The sequence below is a fragment of the Nicotiana tabacum genome, chromosome 13 (assembly GCF_000715075.1).
Source record: "Nicotiana tabacum cultivar K326 chromosome 13, ASM71507v2, whole genome shotgun sequence".
NCBI lineage: Eukaryota > Viridiplantae > Streptophyta > Magnoliopsida > Solanales > Solanaceae > Nicotiana > Nicotiana tabacum.
In genome coordinates this window covers 9,851,710-9,871,095 of record NC_134092.1, presented here as the reverse complement: position 1 = coordinate 9,871,095, position 19,386 = coordinate 9,851,710, and the positions used below count along the sequence as shown (strand labels likewise).

Sequence of the window (19,386 nt, the reverse complement as noted above, 5' to 3'; positions counted from 1 at the left end):
CAAATGAAATTCCATTTTTATAGCCCTAAAATGCCAAAAACGAGTAACAGTCATGGAGAGGTAGTGACTATTGTTCCTTAGGTCATTTTTTATGGTCCGATAAAATTTTAGGCGGTCCGAGTCCAGTGGCCCGGGCCCATGCAAAAGGCGTGGGTTATAGCACACGCAAATCAAGGTATTAGGCAAAAATCCAATTTTATGGCCCCAAAATGTTAAAAAATGAATAACGGTCATACAGAAGGCATGGGTGCACATGCAAATCAAGGAATCAGGCAAAATTCCAGTTTTTTAGCCCTAAAATGCCAAAACACGAGTAACAGTCATGGCGAGGCAGTGATTATTGTTCCTTGGGTCACATTTGATGAACTGATAAATTTTAGACGATCCGGGTCTGATGGCTCGGGCCCATATAGAAGGTGTGGGCTATTGTACACGAAAAGTTAGGAAGCTAGCGAAATTCCATTTTTATGGCCTAATAAAGAACAAAAATGAAGAATGATCATGGCGAAGAGTCAACCATTGTTCATTAGGTCAATTTTTATGGTCCCACAAAATTTATGGCAGTCTATATCCGGTGGCTCGGGCCCCATGCAGAAGGCGTGGGCTATTATAGCACACAAAAATCTGGGAAACGAGCGGAATTCCAGTTTTATGGCCCTAAAACGCCAAAAAATGGGTAACGGTTATGGAAAGGTTATGACTATTGTTCCTTAGGTCTCTTTTGATAGTCCGGCAAAATTTTAGGCGGTCCGGATTCGGTGACCCAAGTCCATGTAGATGGTGTGGGCTATAGCACACGAAATCTAGGAATCGGGCAAAATTCTAGTTTTATGGCCGAAAATATCAAAAGCGAGTAACAGTCATGGCGAGGTGGTGACTTATATTCCTTAGGTCATTTTTAATAGTTCAAAAAAAATTTAGGTGGTCTGATTCTGGTAGCACACGAAATCTAGGAATCGTGCAAAATTCTAGTTTTATGGCCGAAAATATCAAAAACGAGTAACAGTCATGGCGAGGTGGTGACTTATATTCCTTAGGTAATTTTTAAGAGTTCGAACAAATTCCAGTTTTATGGCCCTAAATCGCCAAAAAATGAGGAACGGTCATTCCAAGGCAGTGACCATTTTTCCTAAGGTGGTTTTTTATGGTCCGAAAAAATTATAGGCGATTCGGGTCTAGTGTCCCAGGCCCATGTAGAAGGCGTGTGCTATAACACGCAAAAATTTGGGAATCTGGCGGAATTCCAGTTTTATGGCCATATAACACCAAAACAAGTAACAGTCAAGGCGACGCGGTAACTATCGTTCCTTAGATCATTTTTTATGGTCAGAAAAAAATTTAGACGTTGCGGGTCAGGTGGCTCGGGCCCATGCAGAAGGTGTGGCTATAGCACACGAAAATTTTGGAATCAGATAGAATTCTAGTTTTATGGCCCTAAAACACCAAAAAATGAGTAACAGTCATGGAGAGGCGGTGACTATTATTCCTCAGGTCATTTTTACGGTCTGAAAGAATTTTAGGCGGTACGAGTCTGGTGGCCTGGGCCCATGTAGAAGGTGTGGGGTATAGCACAAGAAAAATATGGGAATCGGACCGAATTCTAGTTTTATTACCCTAAAACTCCAAAAACAGCGTAACGGTCATGGCGAGGCGGTGACTATTGTTTCTTATATCATTTTTTATTGCCCGAAAAAATGTTAGGCAGTCCAGGTCTAGTGGCTCGGATCCATGCAGAAGGCATGGGCTATAGCACACGAAAATCTGGGAATCGGGAGGAATTCCAGTTTTATCGACCTAAAATGCCATAAAAACGAGTAACGGTCATGGCGAGACCATGACTATTGTTCCTTAAGTCATTTTTGATGGTCCAGCAAAATTTTAGGAGATCTAGGTCTGGTGGCCAGGGCCCATGCAAAAGGCATAGGCTATAGCACACAAACATCTAAGAATCTGGCGGAATTCCAATTTTATGGCCCTAAAATCTAGGAATCGGGCAAAATTCTAGTTTTAAGGCCCTAAAATGCCAATGAACGAGGAACGATCATGGCGAGGCGGTGAAAATATTTCCTTAGGTCATTTTTGATGGTCTGGAAAACTTTTATGCGGTCCGTGTGTGGTGGTCCGAGCCCATGCAGAAGGCGTGGGCTATAGCACATAAAAATTTGGGAATCGGGCGAAATTCCAGCTTTATGGCCCTAGAACGCCAAAAAACAAGTACCGGTCATGGCGAGACGGTGACTATTAATCCTATGGTCATTTTTTATGGTCCAAAAAACTTTTAGGCGGTCCGGGTCTAGTGGCCCATTACCATGCAAAAGGTGTGGGCTATAGCATATGAAAATCAAGGAATTAGGCGGAATTCCAATTTTATGGCCCTAAAACGCCAAATAGTGCGGAACGGTCATGGTGAGGCGGTGACTTTTATTCCTTAGGTCATTTTTTATGGTAAAGGAAAATTTTATGTGGTCCAGATCCGGTGTCCTGGGCCCATGCAGAAGGCGTGGTCTATAGCACACGAAAATTTAGGAATCGGACGAAATTCCAAAACATGAGTAACAGTCATGGCGAGGTGGTAACTATTGTTCCTTAGGTTATTTTTTATTGTCTGACAAAATTTTAGGTTGGAACTAATGTTTTATGGGAATCGGGCAGAACTAATGTTTTATGGTACACAAAAATATGGGAATCGGGCGGAACTAATGTTTTATGGCCCTAAAACGCCAAAAAAAAGAGGAACGATCATGGAGAGGCGGTGACCATTGTTCCTTAGGTTGTTTTTTATTGTCTGATAAAATTTTAGACGGTCCGGGTCTGTTGGCCCAGGCCCATGCCGAAGGTGTGGGCTATAGCACACGAAAATCTAGGAATCGGGCAAAATTTCAATTTTATGGCCCTAAAATATCAAAATATGAGTAACGATCATGGAGAGGAGGTGACTATTTTTCCTCAGATTGTTTTTAATTGTACGGAAAAATTTAAGGCGATCTAGGTCTAGTGGCTCGTGCCCATGCAGAAGGCGTGGGTTATAACACCCAAATATCTGAAAATCGGACGGAATTCTAATTTTATGGCCCTAAAATGTCGAAAAATGTGTAACAGTCATGGTGAGGCTGTGACTATTATTCCTTAGATCGTATTTTATGTTCAGACAAAATTTTAAGCGGTCCGGGTCCACGGTGACCCGGGCCCGTACATAAGGTGTGGGCTATAGCACACGAAAATTTGATAATCGGGCGAAATTCCAAAATTTGAGTAACTGTCATGGAGATGTGGTGACTATTGTTCCTTAGGTTACTTTTTATTGTTTGACAAAATTTTAGGCGGTCCGGGTCCTGTGGCCCGGGCCCATGCAGAAGGCGTGGGCTATAGCACATAAAAATATGGGAATCGGGTGAAATTCTAGTTTTGTGGCCCTAAAACGCCAAAAAATGAGGAATGATCATGGCGAGGCGGTGACTATTGTTACTTAGGTTATTTTTTATTGTCTGACAAAATTTTAGGCGGCCCGGGTCCGGTGGCCTAGGCCCATGCAGAAGGCGTGGGCTATAGCACACGCTAATCTAGGAATCGTGTAAAATTCCGATTTTATGTCACTAAAATCCCAAAAAATGAGTAATGGTCATGGAGAGGCAGTGAATATTATTCCTTAGGTCATTATTGATGGTCCGACAAAATTTTAGGCGATTCAGGTCAGTTGGAATGGGCCCATGTAGAAGGCACGAGCTATAGCACACAAAAATCTTAGAATCGGGTAGAATTCAATTTATAAGGCCCTAAAATATCAAAACACGAGTAACAATGATGGAAAAGCGATGAACATTGTTTCATAGGTCATTTTTTATAGTCCGGCAAAATTTTATACTATACGGGTCCAATGGTCGGGGCCCATGCAAAAGCAGTGGCTATAGCACATGAAAATCTTGGAATCGGGCGGAATTACAGTTTTATGGCCCTCAAACGCCAAAAAATAAGTAACGATCATGGCGAGGCGGTGACTATTGTCCTCAGGTAGTTTTTATGGTCCGGCAAAATTTTCGGCATTTAGGGTCCGGTGACCCAGGCTCATGTAGAAGGCGTGGGCTATTGCACACGAAAATCTAGGAAGCAGGCGGAGTTCCAGTAATATGGCCCTAAAATGCACAAAAATGAAGAATGATCATAGTGAGGCGGTGACTATTGTTCCTAAGGTCAATTTTTATGGTCCGGCTTATTTTTAGGCAGTCCGGGTCTTGTGACCTGGGCCCATGCGGAAGGCGTGGGCTATAGCATATAAAAATGTGAGACTCTGACAGAAATATAGTTTTATGGCCCTAAAACGTCAAAAACGGGTAACGGTCATGGCGAGGCGGTCACTATTGTTCCTTAGTCGGTTTTTGATAGTCAGTCAAAATTTTAGACGGTCTGATTTCGGTGACATAGGCCCATGCAGAAGGCGTGGGCTATAGCACACGAAAATATGAGAATCGGGCAGAATTCGAGTTTTATTACCTTAAAACACCAAAAAATACGTAACGGTCATGGCAAGGTGGTGACTTATGTTCCATACGTCATTTTTTAAGGTCCGGCAAAATTTTAGGCGGACCGGATCTGTTGGCCTAGATTTATGCAGAAGTCGTAGGCTATAGCACACGAAAATCTGAGAATTTGGAGGAGTTCCAGTTTTATGGCCCTAAAACGCCAAAATAATGAGTAACGGTCATGGTGAGGCGGTGACTATTATTTCTCATGTCGTTTTTATGATTCGAAAAAAATTTAGGTTGTCCAAGTCCAGTGGCCGGGCCAATGCAAAAGGCGTGGGCTATAGCTCGTGAAAATCTGGGAATCAGGCAGAATTCCAGATTTATGGCCCTAAAATGCCAAAAAACGAGTAACGGTCAAGGCAAAGCGGTGACTATTGTTCTTTAGGTCAATTTTTATGGTCCGAAAAAATTTTAGATGGTCCGTGTTCTGTGACCCAGCCCTATGCAGAAGGCGTGGGCTATAGCACCTGAATATTTGGAAATCGGGAGAAATTCAAGTTTTATGGCCTTAAAATGCTAATAAACGAGTAATAGTCATGGCGCGGCGGTATCTATTGTTCTTTAGGTCATTTTTTATGGTCCGGAGAAATTTTAGGCGACCCAGGTCTGGTAACCCAGGCCCATGCACAAGGCGTGTCTTTAGCACACGAATATCTGGGTATCGTGTGGAATTACAATTTAATGGCCATAAAACGCTACAAATGAGTAACTGTCATGGCGAGACGGTGACTATTGTTCATTAGGTCATTTTTTATGGTCTAAAAAACTTTTAGGTGATCCGAATCCAAGTCCGAGTCTGGTGGCCCGGGCCCATACAGAATGGGTGGGCTATAGCACACGAAAATTTTGAAATCGGGCGAAATTCCAGTTTTATGGTCCTAAAATGCCAAAAAAATGAGGATTGATCATGGCGATGCGGTGACTATTATTCCTTAGGTCGTATTTTATGGTCCAGCAAAATTTTAGGCGATCCAGGTCCCGTGCAGAAAGCGTGGGCTATAGCACACGAAAATGAGAATCGGGAGGAATTCCAGTTTTATGGCCCTAAATTTTGAAAAAAACAACTAACGGCCATGGCGAGGCGGGGACTATTTTTCTTGGTCTTTTTTATGGTATGACAAAATTTTAGGTGGTCTGGGTCCGGTGGCCTGGGCCTATGCCGAAGGCGTGGGCTATAGCACACGAAAATATGGAAAACGGGCGGAGTTCAGGTGTTATGGCCCTAAAAAGCCAAAAAATGACAATGGTCATGCCGAGGAGGTGAGTATTGTTCCTTAGATCATTTTTATGGTCCTGCAAAATTTTAGGTGTTCCGAGTCTGGTGGCCCTGGCCCATGCAGAAGGCGTGGGCTATAGCACACGGGAATTTGGGAATCGTGTGAAATTTTAGTTTTATGGCCATGGCGAGATGGTGACTATTGTTCCTTAGGTTGTTTTTTATGGTCCGAAAAAATTTTAGGTGGTCCGGGTCCGTGGCCAGGGCCCATATAGAAGGGGTGGGCTATGCACATGAAAATCTCAAAATCGGGCGAAAGTCCAGTTTTATGGTCATAAACGCCAAAAAATGAGGAACGGTCATGGAGAGGTGGCGACTATTGTTCCTTAGGTCGTTTTGTATGGTCCAGCAAAATTTTAGGTGATCCAGGTCCCATGCAGGTCCCATGCACGAAAATGTGAGAATCTGGCGGAATTCTAGTTTTACAGCCCTAAAATTCAAAAAAACGAGTAACGGTCATGGCAAGGCGGGGACTATTTTTCTTGGTTGTTTTTTATGGTCCGACAAAATTTTAGGCAGTTTGGGTCCGGTGTCCTGGGCCTATGCCGAAGGCGTGGGCTATAGTACACGAAAATATGATAATCGGGCAGAATTCTAGTTTGATGGCCCTAAAACGCCAAAAAAGAGTAACGGTCATAGCGAGGAGGTGACTATTATTCCTTAGGTCATTTTTTATGTTCCGGAAAAATTTTAAGCGATCCGGGTCTAGTGGCGGGGCCCATGAAGAAGGCGTGGGATATAGCATACGAAATTTAAAAATCGGGCAAAATTTCAGTTTTATGGCCCTAAAATGCCAAAAAAGAGGAACTGTCATGGCAAGGAGGTGACTATTGTTCCTTAGATCGTATTTTATGGTCCGACAAAATTTGAGACGATCTTATGGCCCTTAGGTCATTTCTTATGGGTCCACGATATTTTAGGTGATTCGAGGTCGATCGCCTGAATTTATGCAGATGGCATGGACTATACATGAAAATCTGGGAATAGTATTGAATTCCTATTTTATGGCTCTAAAATGCCAAAAACCCGAGAAATGGTCATGGCAAGGCGACGACTATTGTTCATTAGATCGTTTCTGATGGGCCCACAAAATGTTAGGTGATTCGGAGCCCGTCACATGAATTCATGAAGATGGCGTGCACACTAGCACACGAAAAATATGAAATTTTCCTGAATTATTATCTTATGGCCCTAAAATTCTAAAAAATGAGGAACGGTCATGGCGAAGCGATGACTATTATTCATTAGGTCATTTTTTATGGGCCACGAAACGTGAGGCAATTTGGAGCTTCTCGCGCGAATTCATGAAGATGGTGTGGACACTAACACACAAAAAATTAGAAATCTTCCTGAATTATTTTTTGTATGTCCCTAAAATACCAAAAATGAAGAACGGTTATGGCAAAGCAATGACTATATTACATTAGATCGTTTCTGATAGGCCCACAAAATTTTAGGTAATTCGAAACCTGTCGCCCGAATTCATGAAGATGGGGTGAAAATTAGAACATGAAAAATTGGAAATCATCCTTAATTCATATTTTATGGCCCTAAAATACCAAAAATAAGGAACAGTCATGGCAAACCCATGTCAATTGTTCATTGGGTCATTTCTGATGGCCCACAAATATTTAGACGATTCGGGGCCCGTCGCCCGAATATTTGAAGAAAGGCGTGGACACTAACATACAACAAATTGGAAATCATCCTAAATTTCTATTTTGCGGCCCTAAAATAGAAAAAAATGAGGAATAGTCATGGCAAAGCGATGAATATTTTTCATTAGGTCTTTTCTGATAGGCCCACAAAATGTTAGGCGATTCGGAGCATGTCGCCCGAATTCATGAAGATGGCATGGAAATTAGCACACGAAAATAAGGAACGGTTATGGCGAATTAATGACTATTGTTCATTAGGTCATTTCTGATGGCCCACAAAATTTTAGGTGATTTTGAACTCATCGCCCGAATTCATGAAGATAGCATGGATATTAGCACAACAAAAATTAAAAATCGCACTAAATTCCAGTTGTATGGCTCTAGAATACCAAATAATAAAGAACAGACATGGCGAAGCCATGACCATTATTCATAAGGTAATTTGTCATGGGACCATAAAATTTTAGGTAATTAGGAGCTCGTCGGCCTAATTCATAAAAATAGTATGGACATTAGCACATAAAAAATTGGAAATCATTCTAAATTCCTATTTTATGGCCATTAAAGGAAGAAAAATGAGGAATATCATAACGAAGCAATGACTATGGTTCATTAGGTCGTTATTGATGGCCCCATAAGATTTTAGGCGATTCGGCGCCTGTCGCCTGAATTCATGAAGATGGCGTGGACATTAGCACATGAAAAATTCAAAATCGTCTTGAATTCCTGTTTTATGATCCTAAAATGCCAAAAAAGGTAGAACGGACATGGCGAAGTGATGGCTATTGTTCATTAGGCCATTTCTAATGGGCACACAAAATTTTTGGTGATTCGGAACCCGTCCCCTAATTCGTGAACAAGGCGTGGACATTAATTGGCTGGAAATCTCATAGGTCCACGAAAAACGGCCTAGTGACCAATTCTCATTGCTTTGCGATGACTAATATTGTTCTTTGGAGTTTCTTGTAGTGTTTTGTGAAAATGCAACATGAATTTATAACTATATTCATTTTTTCATGTTTATTAGTACATGCTTATTTTGTCGAATATTTTTGAAAGACTATGATTGGCCTGAAATTTTGTAGATCAATAGGAAACGGCCTACTGACCAATACTTATTATTTCGCCATAACTTTCGAGTTTATTTATGGCGTTTTGAGGTCATGCAACACGAATTTATGATTATATTTACTTTTTTATGTATATTAGCACATGCTGATTTTATAGAATTTTTTTGTCGGACTCTGATTGACCTACAATTTTATAGGTATATAGGGAACGTCCTAGTGACAATATGCATTGCTTAACCATGACTTTCAAATTCATTATATGGTGTTTTGAAGTTATGCAGTACGAATTTACAATTATATCCATTTTTTCTTATGTATTAGTTAGTACATATTGATTTTATGGAGGAAAGAAATTTGGACTCTCTGGCCTGAAATTTCATAGATTTAAAGAAAACGGCCTAGTGACCAATACTCAGTGCTTTTTCATGACTTTCAAGTTTATTTTGTAGGTTCACTGAAAACGGCGTAGTGACCAATACTTATTCCTTTGTCAAGACTTTCGAGTTTATTTTCTAGCATTTCAAGGCAATACAACAAGAATTTATGATTATATCCATTTTTCATATGTATTAGTAAATATTGATTTTGTAGAATTTTTTTGACGAATTCTTATTGGCCTAAAATTTTATAGGTGCATTGAAAATGGTCTAGTGACCAATACTCATTGCTTCACCATGACTCTCGAGTTTATTTTTTGGCTTTTCGAGGTCATGCAAGACGAATTTGTGATTATATCCATTTTTTGTGTTTATATCCATTTTTTGTGTTTATTAGTACATGTTGATTTTGTAGAAATTACGTTAGAAGAGCAAAAGGCCCAAGGCATAGCAGGATGAACTAATGTGAATGAGTGTAAGCTTTTTATAGTTCTAATTGGCATAAAATTTCATTTGTCCATAGGAAACGACACTGTGACTAATACCATTGCTTTGCCATGATATTCAAGTTCATTTTACTCAATTTCGAGGTCATGCAACATGAATTTATGATTATATTCACTTTTTGTGTATATTAGTATATGTTGGTTTTGTAGAATTTTTTTGATAGACGCTGATTGGCCTGAAATTTCATATGTCCATAAGAAACGGCCTATGACGAATACTCACTGCTTCGATATGATTAACGTTGCTCTTTGGAGTTTCGGGTGGTGTTTCGTGATCGTGCTATACGAATTTATGATTATATCCATTTTTTTGTATGTATTAGTATATTCTGATTTTATAGAATTTTTTTGGCAGATATGATTGGCTTGAAATTTCGTAAGTCCATAGGAAACGGCCTAGTGACCAATACTCGTTGCTTCGCCATGACTTTAGAGTTTATTTTATGGTATTTTGAAGTCATGCAATACGCATTTACGATCATATCTATTTTCTTGTGTATTAGTAAATACTGATTTTGTAGAATATTTTTAACAGGTTCTTATTGGCCTGAAATTTCGTAGGTTTAAAGGAAGCGGCCTAGTGACCAGTACCCAGTGCTTCGCCATGACACTCGAGCTTATTTTATGGCGTTTTGAGGCCATGCAATATGAATTTATTATTATATCTATTTTTTCGTGTGTTAAGTACATTATGATTTTGAAGAATATTTTTTTAACAGACTCTAATTGGCGTGAAATTTCATCTTTACATAGGAAACAAATTTGTGAATAATATTTGTTGCTTCGCCATGACTTCCAGGTTTATTTTTTGGTGTGTCGGAGTCAGACAATGCGAAATTTATGATTATATCTACTTTGTCGTGTGTATTAATATACGTTGATTTTGTAGAATTTTTTTGACGGACTGTGATAGGTTTGAAATATTTGTAGGTCTATAGGAAACGGTCTAGTGAGCAATACTCATTGCTTCTCCATGACTTTCGATTATATTTTTTGGTATTGTTCGGTCATGCAACATGAATTTATGACTATATTCACTTTTTCGTGTATATTAATGCATGTTGATGTTATAGAATTTTTTTGACGCACTCTGATTGGCCTGAAATTCTATAAGTCAACTCGAAACGGCCTACTGACCAAAACTCATTGCTTCTCCGTGACTTTCGAGTTCATTTTCTGGCGTTTCGAGATCATGCAATACGAATTTATGATTATATCCACTTTTTCGTGTCTATTAGTACATGTTGATTTTGTAGAATTTTTTTGATGTACTCTGATTGGCCTGAAATTTTGCAGGTCCATTGGAAACGGCCTAGTGACCAATACTCAATGCTTCATAATGACTTTCGAATTTATTTTATGGCATTTCGAGGTCATGCAGCACGAATTTATGATTATATTTATTTTTTCGCGTGTATTAGTACATGCTGATTTTGTAGAATTTTTCTGACGGACTCTGATTGGCCTGAAATTTTGTAGGTCCATAGAAAACGGCATAGTGACCAATACTCATTGGTTCTCCATGACTTTCGAGTTTATTTTATGTCGTTTTGATCATGCAACATGAACTTATAATTATATCTACTTTTTCGTGTGTACACGCTGATTTTGTAGAATTTTTTCTGCGCGGACTCTGATTGGCCTGAAATTTCATAGGTCAATAGAAAATGGCCTAGTGACCCAATACTTGTGTGTATTAGTACATGCTAATTTTGTAAAAAAAAAAAAATTAACGGACTCTGATTGACCTAAAATCTTGTATGTCCATAGGAAACAACCATGTGACTAATACTAATTGCTTGGCTAGTGCTTTCGGGTTCATGTTATGGCATTTAGTGGTCATGAAACACGAATTTATGATTATATTCACTTTTTCGAGTGTATTAGTACATGCTTATTTTATAATAAAAAAATAATTGACGAATTTCGATTGGCTTGAAATTTCGTAGGTCCATTGGGAACGGCCTAGTGACCATATGCATTACATCGTCATGACTTTCAGGTTTATTTTTTGGTGTTTTAGGGTTATGCAATACGAATTTATCATTATATCCAATTTTTATGTGTATTAGTACATGCTGATATTTTATAATTCTTTTGTCCGATTGGGCTGAATTTTCGTAGTTTCATAGAAAACGACCTAGTGACAAATGCCCATTGCTTCGTCATGACTTTCGCGTCTGTTTCATGGCATTTCGTGGTCGTGCAATACGAATTTATGATTATATTCACTTTTTCGTGTATATTAGTACATGATAATTTTGTAAAAAATTTTTGACGGACTCCGATTGTCTCAAAATTTCGTAGGTCCATAGAAAACGCCCTAGTAACCAATACTAACTTTTTATTTCATGAATTTTGGGTTTATTTTGTGGTGTCGTGGTATGCAACGCAAACTTGTAATTATATCCACTTTTTCGTGTGTTAATACTAGAAGCTGATTTTGTATAATTTGTTTTATAAGTTTGGCCTGAAATTTTTTAGGTCCATAGGAAATGGACTAATGACCAATACTCATCGCTTAGCCATGACTTTCGGGTACATTTTTGTTGTTTCGTGGTCATGCAACACGAATTTATGATTATATCTACTTTTTCCTATGTATTATTACATGCTGATTTTATATAATTTTTTATGAACTTCGATTAGCCTGAATTTTTCTAGGTCCATAGGAAACATACTAGTGATCAATACTCATTGTTTCGCCATCACTCCGTTGGCCTGAAATTTATTTGGTTACTACTAATTTTTGGGTAGCATTTCCTTACACTTACTTAGCTAGTGAGACAATGGTTATAGCGAAAAGTTTCGCAAGGTAGGAGTAAGATTGGGCATACACTACCCTTCCCAGATCCCACATGTGAAATTATTGTTGTTGTACATTAGTTATAGCAGAAATTTGTCTTCCTCATTTTAGAGGAGTCTCCTATTGTCGAATCTACTCTAGTCAAAGAAACATATTAGAAGGCACATAGAATATTTTCAAATGAAAGTGTGTTGAATCAAGAATACATAGTAAACGCCTTTACGAAGGATCTTTATTCGTAGAGGAAGAGAAGGAACTAAGAAGTAGCTAAAAGAAGGATTTAACTATACAGCAGATATTTCCTCTGTGACGAAACATCTTTTCATTTTGGTTTAAAGAGGAGATAGCTGATGATGCTGACATAATTTCAGAGTTCATAGAATCAATACAAAAATAGAGTTGGGAATTTTTTTTTCCGGGTAATAAAAGAGTTGGGAATATTGAGGTTTATTTGCTTCCTGCTAGATGACATGTAGCATCCACCCCATCAAATGTCAGTGCCTCGTAGGATTGGATGTCCACATTGGAAACATTTAACGGAAGAGGGGTATATTTGAATCAATAGTATTACGGCAAGGATATATTTGAACCGAAAGTATAACGAAGGATATATTTAAACCTTTTATAGTAGTATAGGGGTATTATATTTGGCCCTTTTCCGTAACATCTTACCATTTCTCAACAAAAAAAAGACGCTTTATTAACCCAAAGCACAGAACAAGTTGAGGTCATGGATAGGAAGGTAGATTACCAAGTGTTAAATTACAGATTCCCGAGGAAAGCAAACTTATTACAGACGATAGATGTCTAAAAGGAAATATCAAAATCAATGTGGAAAAATAAAACTCTCATCAAGAAAAAAGGGGAAGAAAAATTGAAAGGAAAAGAAGAGGCATACATATGGACAAGACACCAAGTAGGAAGCAAATAAACCTCAATATTCCAGAATGACTCAAGGACAAGTTATATTTACAAACCTATTCAGCGAGAAGGAAATTTGGGTCCAAAGGCCTGACTGTGTCTGGAAAATCGGTTCTTCGCCCAGCAAGAGAATAGTAGGAAAGTATATGGGCGGGATGCTCAGCAACGATAGTTTCTCCATTATTTCCCTCACTGGCAACAACTCGTCTTGCAGGAATCAACTCAATATTCCAGAATGGCCGAGCCATGGCCAAGAGATCCCGACCAGTTGAAGATGCCCTGTATCCTTGTACCCACAAGTACCTTAATGATTTTAGCTGCATGGCAGCCAAAGCTAATGCACGTTCACTAAAACAGCAGCCTCTCACTTCTAGCTTTTGCAGGCTAGGACATCCTTTAGAGAACTCCAGAAGGCCTTCATCGGATTCCCCAACATATCCCAGAAGCATCCATCTCACATTTGGACTGTATCGCCCGACATAACTGAGACCTACATCAGTAAGGCCCCCAGGCCGGACATAGAGGGCAAACCTTCTAAGCTTATAGCAACCTCTTAGTAAAGCACGGACACCATTATCAAGTGGTAGATCTGTTATTCTCTCCTCTCGGTCAAGCAAAACCAGCCGAAAATCACACAGATTTTTCAAATATGTGCCAATATTTTCAAAAGCTTCATTAGTAATATCTGACACATAAACAGCCATGTATTCTAGTTCAAGGCATCCCTTCGCCAAATCAGTCAATCCTCTGTGCGTAACTGCACCTTGTTCATCCTCCATCTCCTGATCATCAGCTCCTCGCTCAATCCTGAGCCGCTTTAACCTCTTACAGTACTGGCCAAGTACTTCCAATCCTCTATCCCCAACAACATTCCTTGTCTGTTTTAAAAATGAGAAAGAAAACTGCATTAAGTTATAAACTGCAGCCGAAAAGCTTTTCCCTCATCTACTATTTTTCTTTTCCTCTCTAAATGTTGGAGTGGTATCTTTCAGATGCAGAAACAAAAAATTGCAACTATACATAAATGCTCTCTACAGCATCAGTCATTTCCACATGTTAAAGTGTCAACATAGGCTCATTGGTAGATAGCAAATTGTGTAAGGTTCACGAATACAGCTGGCCAAGCATAAAAATTGCACATGCTCCACAGCAAAATTTGTAAACAAATAGTTTTTTTTTTAAATTCGTTAAATGCTCAATTTCTGATATCAAGGTTGTGCAACAACAAAAGCAGCTCGAGTGTTGGTGTCAAGTATAAATAGCTATTGGCATAAAGAAAAGAGGGTTAGGAAAGCTTCTGAGAGTGTGAGAATTAACCTCAAGAATTACCAAGTTGGGGCACCTTTGCAGCAAGAAACAATGGGCTGCTGTGTCAAGAAGTGCATAAAGAAGATCCAATTTCGTCAGACGAGAAGCAATAGGAAAGAGAATGGGCATCTCATATTTCCCCAAGTACGTCAAGCCCAATTGGCACAATCTTGGAGGGGAAACTACAGCAGCATATTTTTCCAATTGCTCGTTATAGCCATTTTCAGCAACAGGTTCTGGCTGGTCATTAAACGAGCCACCACCAAACTCCTCCAATGCAACAGCAGCTCTAAAGAAGCCAAGAAGATTGGCAAGTTCGCACTCGCTAATTTTCATTGAGACAAGAGATTTACAATTTCTTGCCATCAATTCAAGATCTTCAGCTCTAACTTGCACAAGATCCGTCATGTAAAAATTCAAATTCTCAAGAACAGTGTTGTTCACCGCTAGTTCATGTACCCATTCTCCATCATTCTCAACTATAGAACTCTCTTCCAGAAACAAAGTTCTTAAGCTCCTGCAGGACACAGACTACATGAGAGCCCACAGAGAAAAAATAGGCAAAAGAATTTAATCGATTACTCACTTATAGTAACACTTCCTAAACTTTGAGCATACAAGAAAATAGCAAGTTCTGCAAGCGATTCAAAAATGTTTTAAAAGGGAATAATCAATCGTAGAAGCATTAACTTTATAAAAAAGTTTCTCGTCATGTGAGTTCTATATAAGAGATTGTTTAGTGTATCCACTTCAATGAAAATCAAGTTCAATTATCAAAAACAACTGTCTATCAAGCTAAACGATAATATCAGTCCACCACACATTACAGCAGTGGTGACGGCTAGTCACGTTAGGACAATTAACCAAGTTAAACCTACAGCTTCACCAAAACAACAAGGCTCTCCGCATATGTTGAGATCACTTGATCAGTCCACAAGATAAAAACAGTCAACTTGTTTCGCATTCATCAGCTTCACCTATCATCAAGATCTGTGACGTCTGCCCTGGCCAGTAGTCTCCACCTTTTTATTCTAGACCAGTTGTCTCCACCTTACAGGCTGACACCTACAGAACACTTGGACATGTCTATACCTTTAGAGGGCAACAAGCTTAGTACCCCTAGTGTCCTACTTTAGGTGGGCAAAGTTGACCCTAATGGTCAATTTCACAAATTTATAGATTAATATGTTGACCACATTTGATTGAAAGTGAGAAACCAATAGTAGGTACATATAAACTAAAACAGAAAGGGTCACCCGGGGACTTTGGTCTAGTCGAAAGAGTGTGTCACACGATATGTGGGTTAGGCGCATGTTACAGGTTGGAACTTTGCTCTAGACAAAAGCTTGATATTTAAGTGGAGAAGCGTTGAGCGGCGAAGCAACTATCCACTGATTTTCAAACTTTGTGCCACTAATCCTAAGGAATTTCTCGGTTATACAAAAAACTAAAACAAAAAGGGTATCAAATGATTAAGTTTTAGTTCCACATGAATAATTACATAGAATATTTGATAGTTGATTGAGAGTGATATTATTCCAATCAAGTACAACATATGATTAGTTTATGACAAAAGCTGCATGATCAAGTGGGTCAATTCTAGACAGTATACCTATTTTCTCAGATATGCGCTCATACTCTTATTGAAGAAGCTGCTCGCCTGCTCAGACAGACAAGTGAAATAAGTACCTCTCATACCCTAATTCTCAAAATCTATAAGATCTAGGATACTCTCATCATTATTGATGCTTACTCGACAAAGATTAAATTGCTGCTTCTGTTAACAATTTTAGGAATCAGATATCCATGAACCGTGGAGCCCATCACCTAAAAATTTGACTCTAAACCTCAAAGCAACATACTTTAGTTGCACAACTCTAGACAAATTTTGACCAGAATATTGACTCCAAGAGGGGAAAAAAAGAAATAGGACCTAGTTGCTCTTGCTCCACTATGCAGATCAATAGCCTTTTCAAGCATTTTGTTTACTACCAATCCCTGAATTTCAGTTATGCTGTCAAAACCAAATCCGAAATGCCATCCATATATTTGCATGCTTTCCGGTGTGTTTGCACAGTATAATATACTTTTCCGGAAAGTGTTTTTTCAGTGTTTGGTACCTTGAACAACTGTTTTCTTAAAATACTTCCATAAAGGGGAAACTAACTTCACTTTTAGTCTCAATATATATTGCTCTTCATCTCTACTCCTCTGAAAAAGCATTCAACGTGGAAACATTTGCAAGTATTTGACTATTAAATTGTAGAAAATGTTTTTCCATTAAAAGGAGAAAGATGACTTCCATCACTCCTACGCAAAAGCCTTTTTTTTCTTCAAAAAAAAAACAATTTTCGAAATGCATATCATTTACCGCAATCAATACCAACAGATTGCTAACCTTTACTCAAGAATATATGCTATACCTTGTACAATTAACATATATCACCAACTTTTATATCCAACCAAATTCAAGAAAAAACACTTGGCATAGATGATTCTTCATGGAAAACATTTTAATCCCCATCAAAACCACCCTAAGTTGTGTCCAACTATCTTAATTATTAATATATATATATATATATATATATATATATATATATATATATATATAAAGTGTGTGTGTGTGTGTGTGTGTGTGTGGAACCAACAGTAAGTTTGTGTAAAGAGGACCTTAGGTCTAACTCAATCCTAAAAACAAGCTCATGCGATGCGGATTGTCCAAGGCCATATAAGGAACAACAACTCATACCATACTATCAACTGATGTGGGAATCTAACACCCGCCCTCAAGCACACTGGGACTGGACATTTGGAGCATGGAGTGAGCATAACATTTAGAAAATCAAGAAGAGGGATGAGTTTGGCTTTGATACCATATAAAGAGAACCTTGAGCCTAACTCAATTGCAAAAGCTAGCTCATGAGGTAAGAATGGTCCAAAAAGCTATATAAGGAGACAATAGGCCACACCCTCAACCGCTGTAAGACTAACAGTTTGGTTGTTGCGTTTTATATTACTGGACAGTATCTTGTATTGTCCTTATTCATTGTAAGCTTGCGCACACTTAACCAATTCAAACTCCGTTTGAATTTTTCTACCAATACGAAATCCTAAAGAAAGAAAAGGAAGCTCCTTTTAAATCCTAATCTTTTTATATTTTCCTAATCTACCAGTTCTCTTCCACCTCCATGGAAAATTAACTTGAAAAAAAATACAAACAATAACAGCTACATCAATATCCCAAGCCAGTTCACGTCAGCTATAAAAATAATTACTATGTCGCTTCAATTAGACCCGTAGCAATCCAATATTTGAAGAATACAATATCAAAACGAAAGTTCACAAAAATCGCCAATAGCTTTAACCTCCACAAAAATTCAAACTCCAATAGATAAGAATAAACATGACAACAATTTAGAGCATTAATAGTAGAGCGTTCCATACCAATGAAGTCTCAAAACTATAACATTTTATAAAAATTTGACGCAATAAAAGGAGAAAAGAAATTGAAGACATATCTCTAAGAAATGAGAAATACGTGATAGCTTCTTTCTTCTTCTTTTTTCCTTTTTCGAATAACAGTAGTGTTTGGACCAGCTCATGCACAACCTACTATAGCTCAGTAGCAAGCTGTCAGCTAAATACAGCAAATAAGCTTAGACTGAGTGCAAATCCTTTTGGGATCTTCAATGAGAAATACTGGATAATTCTCATATAACAACAGTTAACTAAAGGAAATAACTCACACGAAACTCAAAAATCGAACTCAAATGTAACAAAATTATACCTGCAGGAACGACAAATATGCAGAAGGCCATCGGTAGAGAATCCAGAACACTTATCCAGCTTCAAAACCTGAAGCACTTTACCCCGATTCATCGCAACCAATTCTAGATCCGAATCCCTAACAATCATTCTCCGAAAATGAAGCGCCTTCAATTTACCAAACGACTTAGTAATTTCCACTACCCAAGGTGTAACATACCCTCCCCAATCCTCAGGTATCAAATTAAACATAGCAGCGCGTGGTTTTCCTTTAAGTTTAAGCGATTCGAGGTGCGGGAACCTTCTAGAAAGTTGTTCCGGTTTCGCCGTATAGCACAAAGCCATGGTTATATGCTTTCGTGTTATTGCATCGATCTGCCACCACCTCTTGCACACCGTCGACACCGCGTCCCTGTCACGCGATTCCGTTATGTACGGTATCACGCACTCCCATACGGTATTGTCGTTCGTGTAGCTCCCCGTTGGTAATCGAGTGGAGCTACGCTCCTCCATCGTCTCAGACACTGAAACTTAAAAATAATTCTCAAAATACTAAGAATAGATTTAACATTTTGAAAAAGCTAAGAAGTGAGGCTGATTGATAACTAAAAGTAGAAAGAGAAAGAGATAAAAGGAGTATTGTTAGTGGCAGAGTAGTGTTGCTGTCGCCGTCCAATAAGATTCAGCCCTGATTTGTAACCAAAAAAATAGAGAGATAAGGAGAAGAGAGAGAGGAATCAGACGGCGAGAAAGATTAGACCCTAGAGACTTACTTAATAGAGGGTGGTCCAACTCATAATTTCTTTATGCGGCTCAAACGTAAGATTTGCAGGAGCTATGGAAAAAGATAAAAAATTACTGTACGAATAAAACATTGAATACCCAGAGATATAGTCAATATAGCTTACATGTTGTTTGGAATATTATGTGTTCTATTTGTATTATTATGTTGTTATTTATCTAACATATTTTTTTGTTTAACACCACCCATTATCCTATCCTGTCTTTATTATATTTTAAGTTAGGTAAAAATATATCAATAACAATATTTACAGTCAAACATTTCTATAACAGCATCGCTATATAACGTCATTCATTATAAAGGTCAAGTTTTTTATGGGGCAATAGTCATTCTCATGGATGCTATTTAGAGATTAGTCACTACTTATGTTATTCTGA

The 19,386-nt window shown here is 38.5% G+C and overlaps 1 protein-coding gene across 3 annotated transcripts; it reads right to left on the bottom strand.

Moving 5' to 3' along the window:
* Positions 1 to 12,887: 12,887 nt before the first annotated feature.
* Positions 12,888 to 19,134, bottom strand: LOC107819687 (coronatine-insensitive protein 1). 3 transcript variants are annotated; one of them, XM_016645827.2, is made up of 4 exons: positions 18,981 to 19,134; positions 18,230 to 18,895; positions 14,452 to 14,959; positions 12,888 to 14,012 (listed from the first exon to the last, which is right to left on the bottom strand). In XM_016645827.2, exons 2-4 carry the CDS (start codon positions 18,718 to 18,720, stop codon positions 13,191 to 13,193), a joined length of 1,821 nt encoding a protein of 606 aa, XP_016501313.1. In that variant the 5' UTR covers positions 18,721 to 18,895; positions 18,981 to 19,134; the 3' UTR covers positions 12,888 to 13,190. The 3 variants fall into 3 exon arrangements, with proteins under 3 accessions (XP_016501313.1, XP_075083818.1, XP_016501320.1); XM_075227717.1 differs by lacking the exon at positions 18,981 to 19,134 and having other exon boundaries at positions 18,230 to 18,950; XM_016645834.2 differs by lacking the exon at positions 18,981 to 19,134 and having other exon boundaries at positions 14,464 to 14,959; positions 18,230 to 18,950.
* Between the last annotated feature and the right edge of the window lie 252 nt (positions 19,135 to 19,386).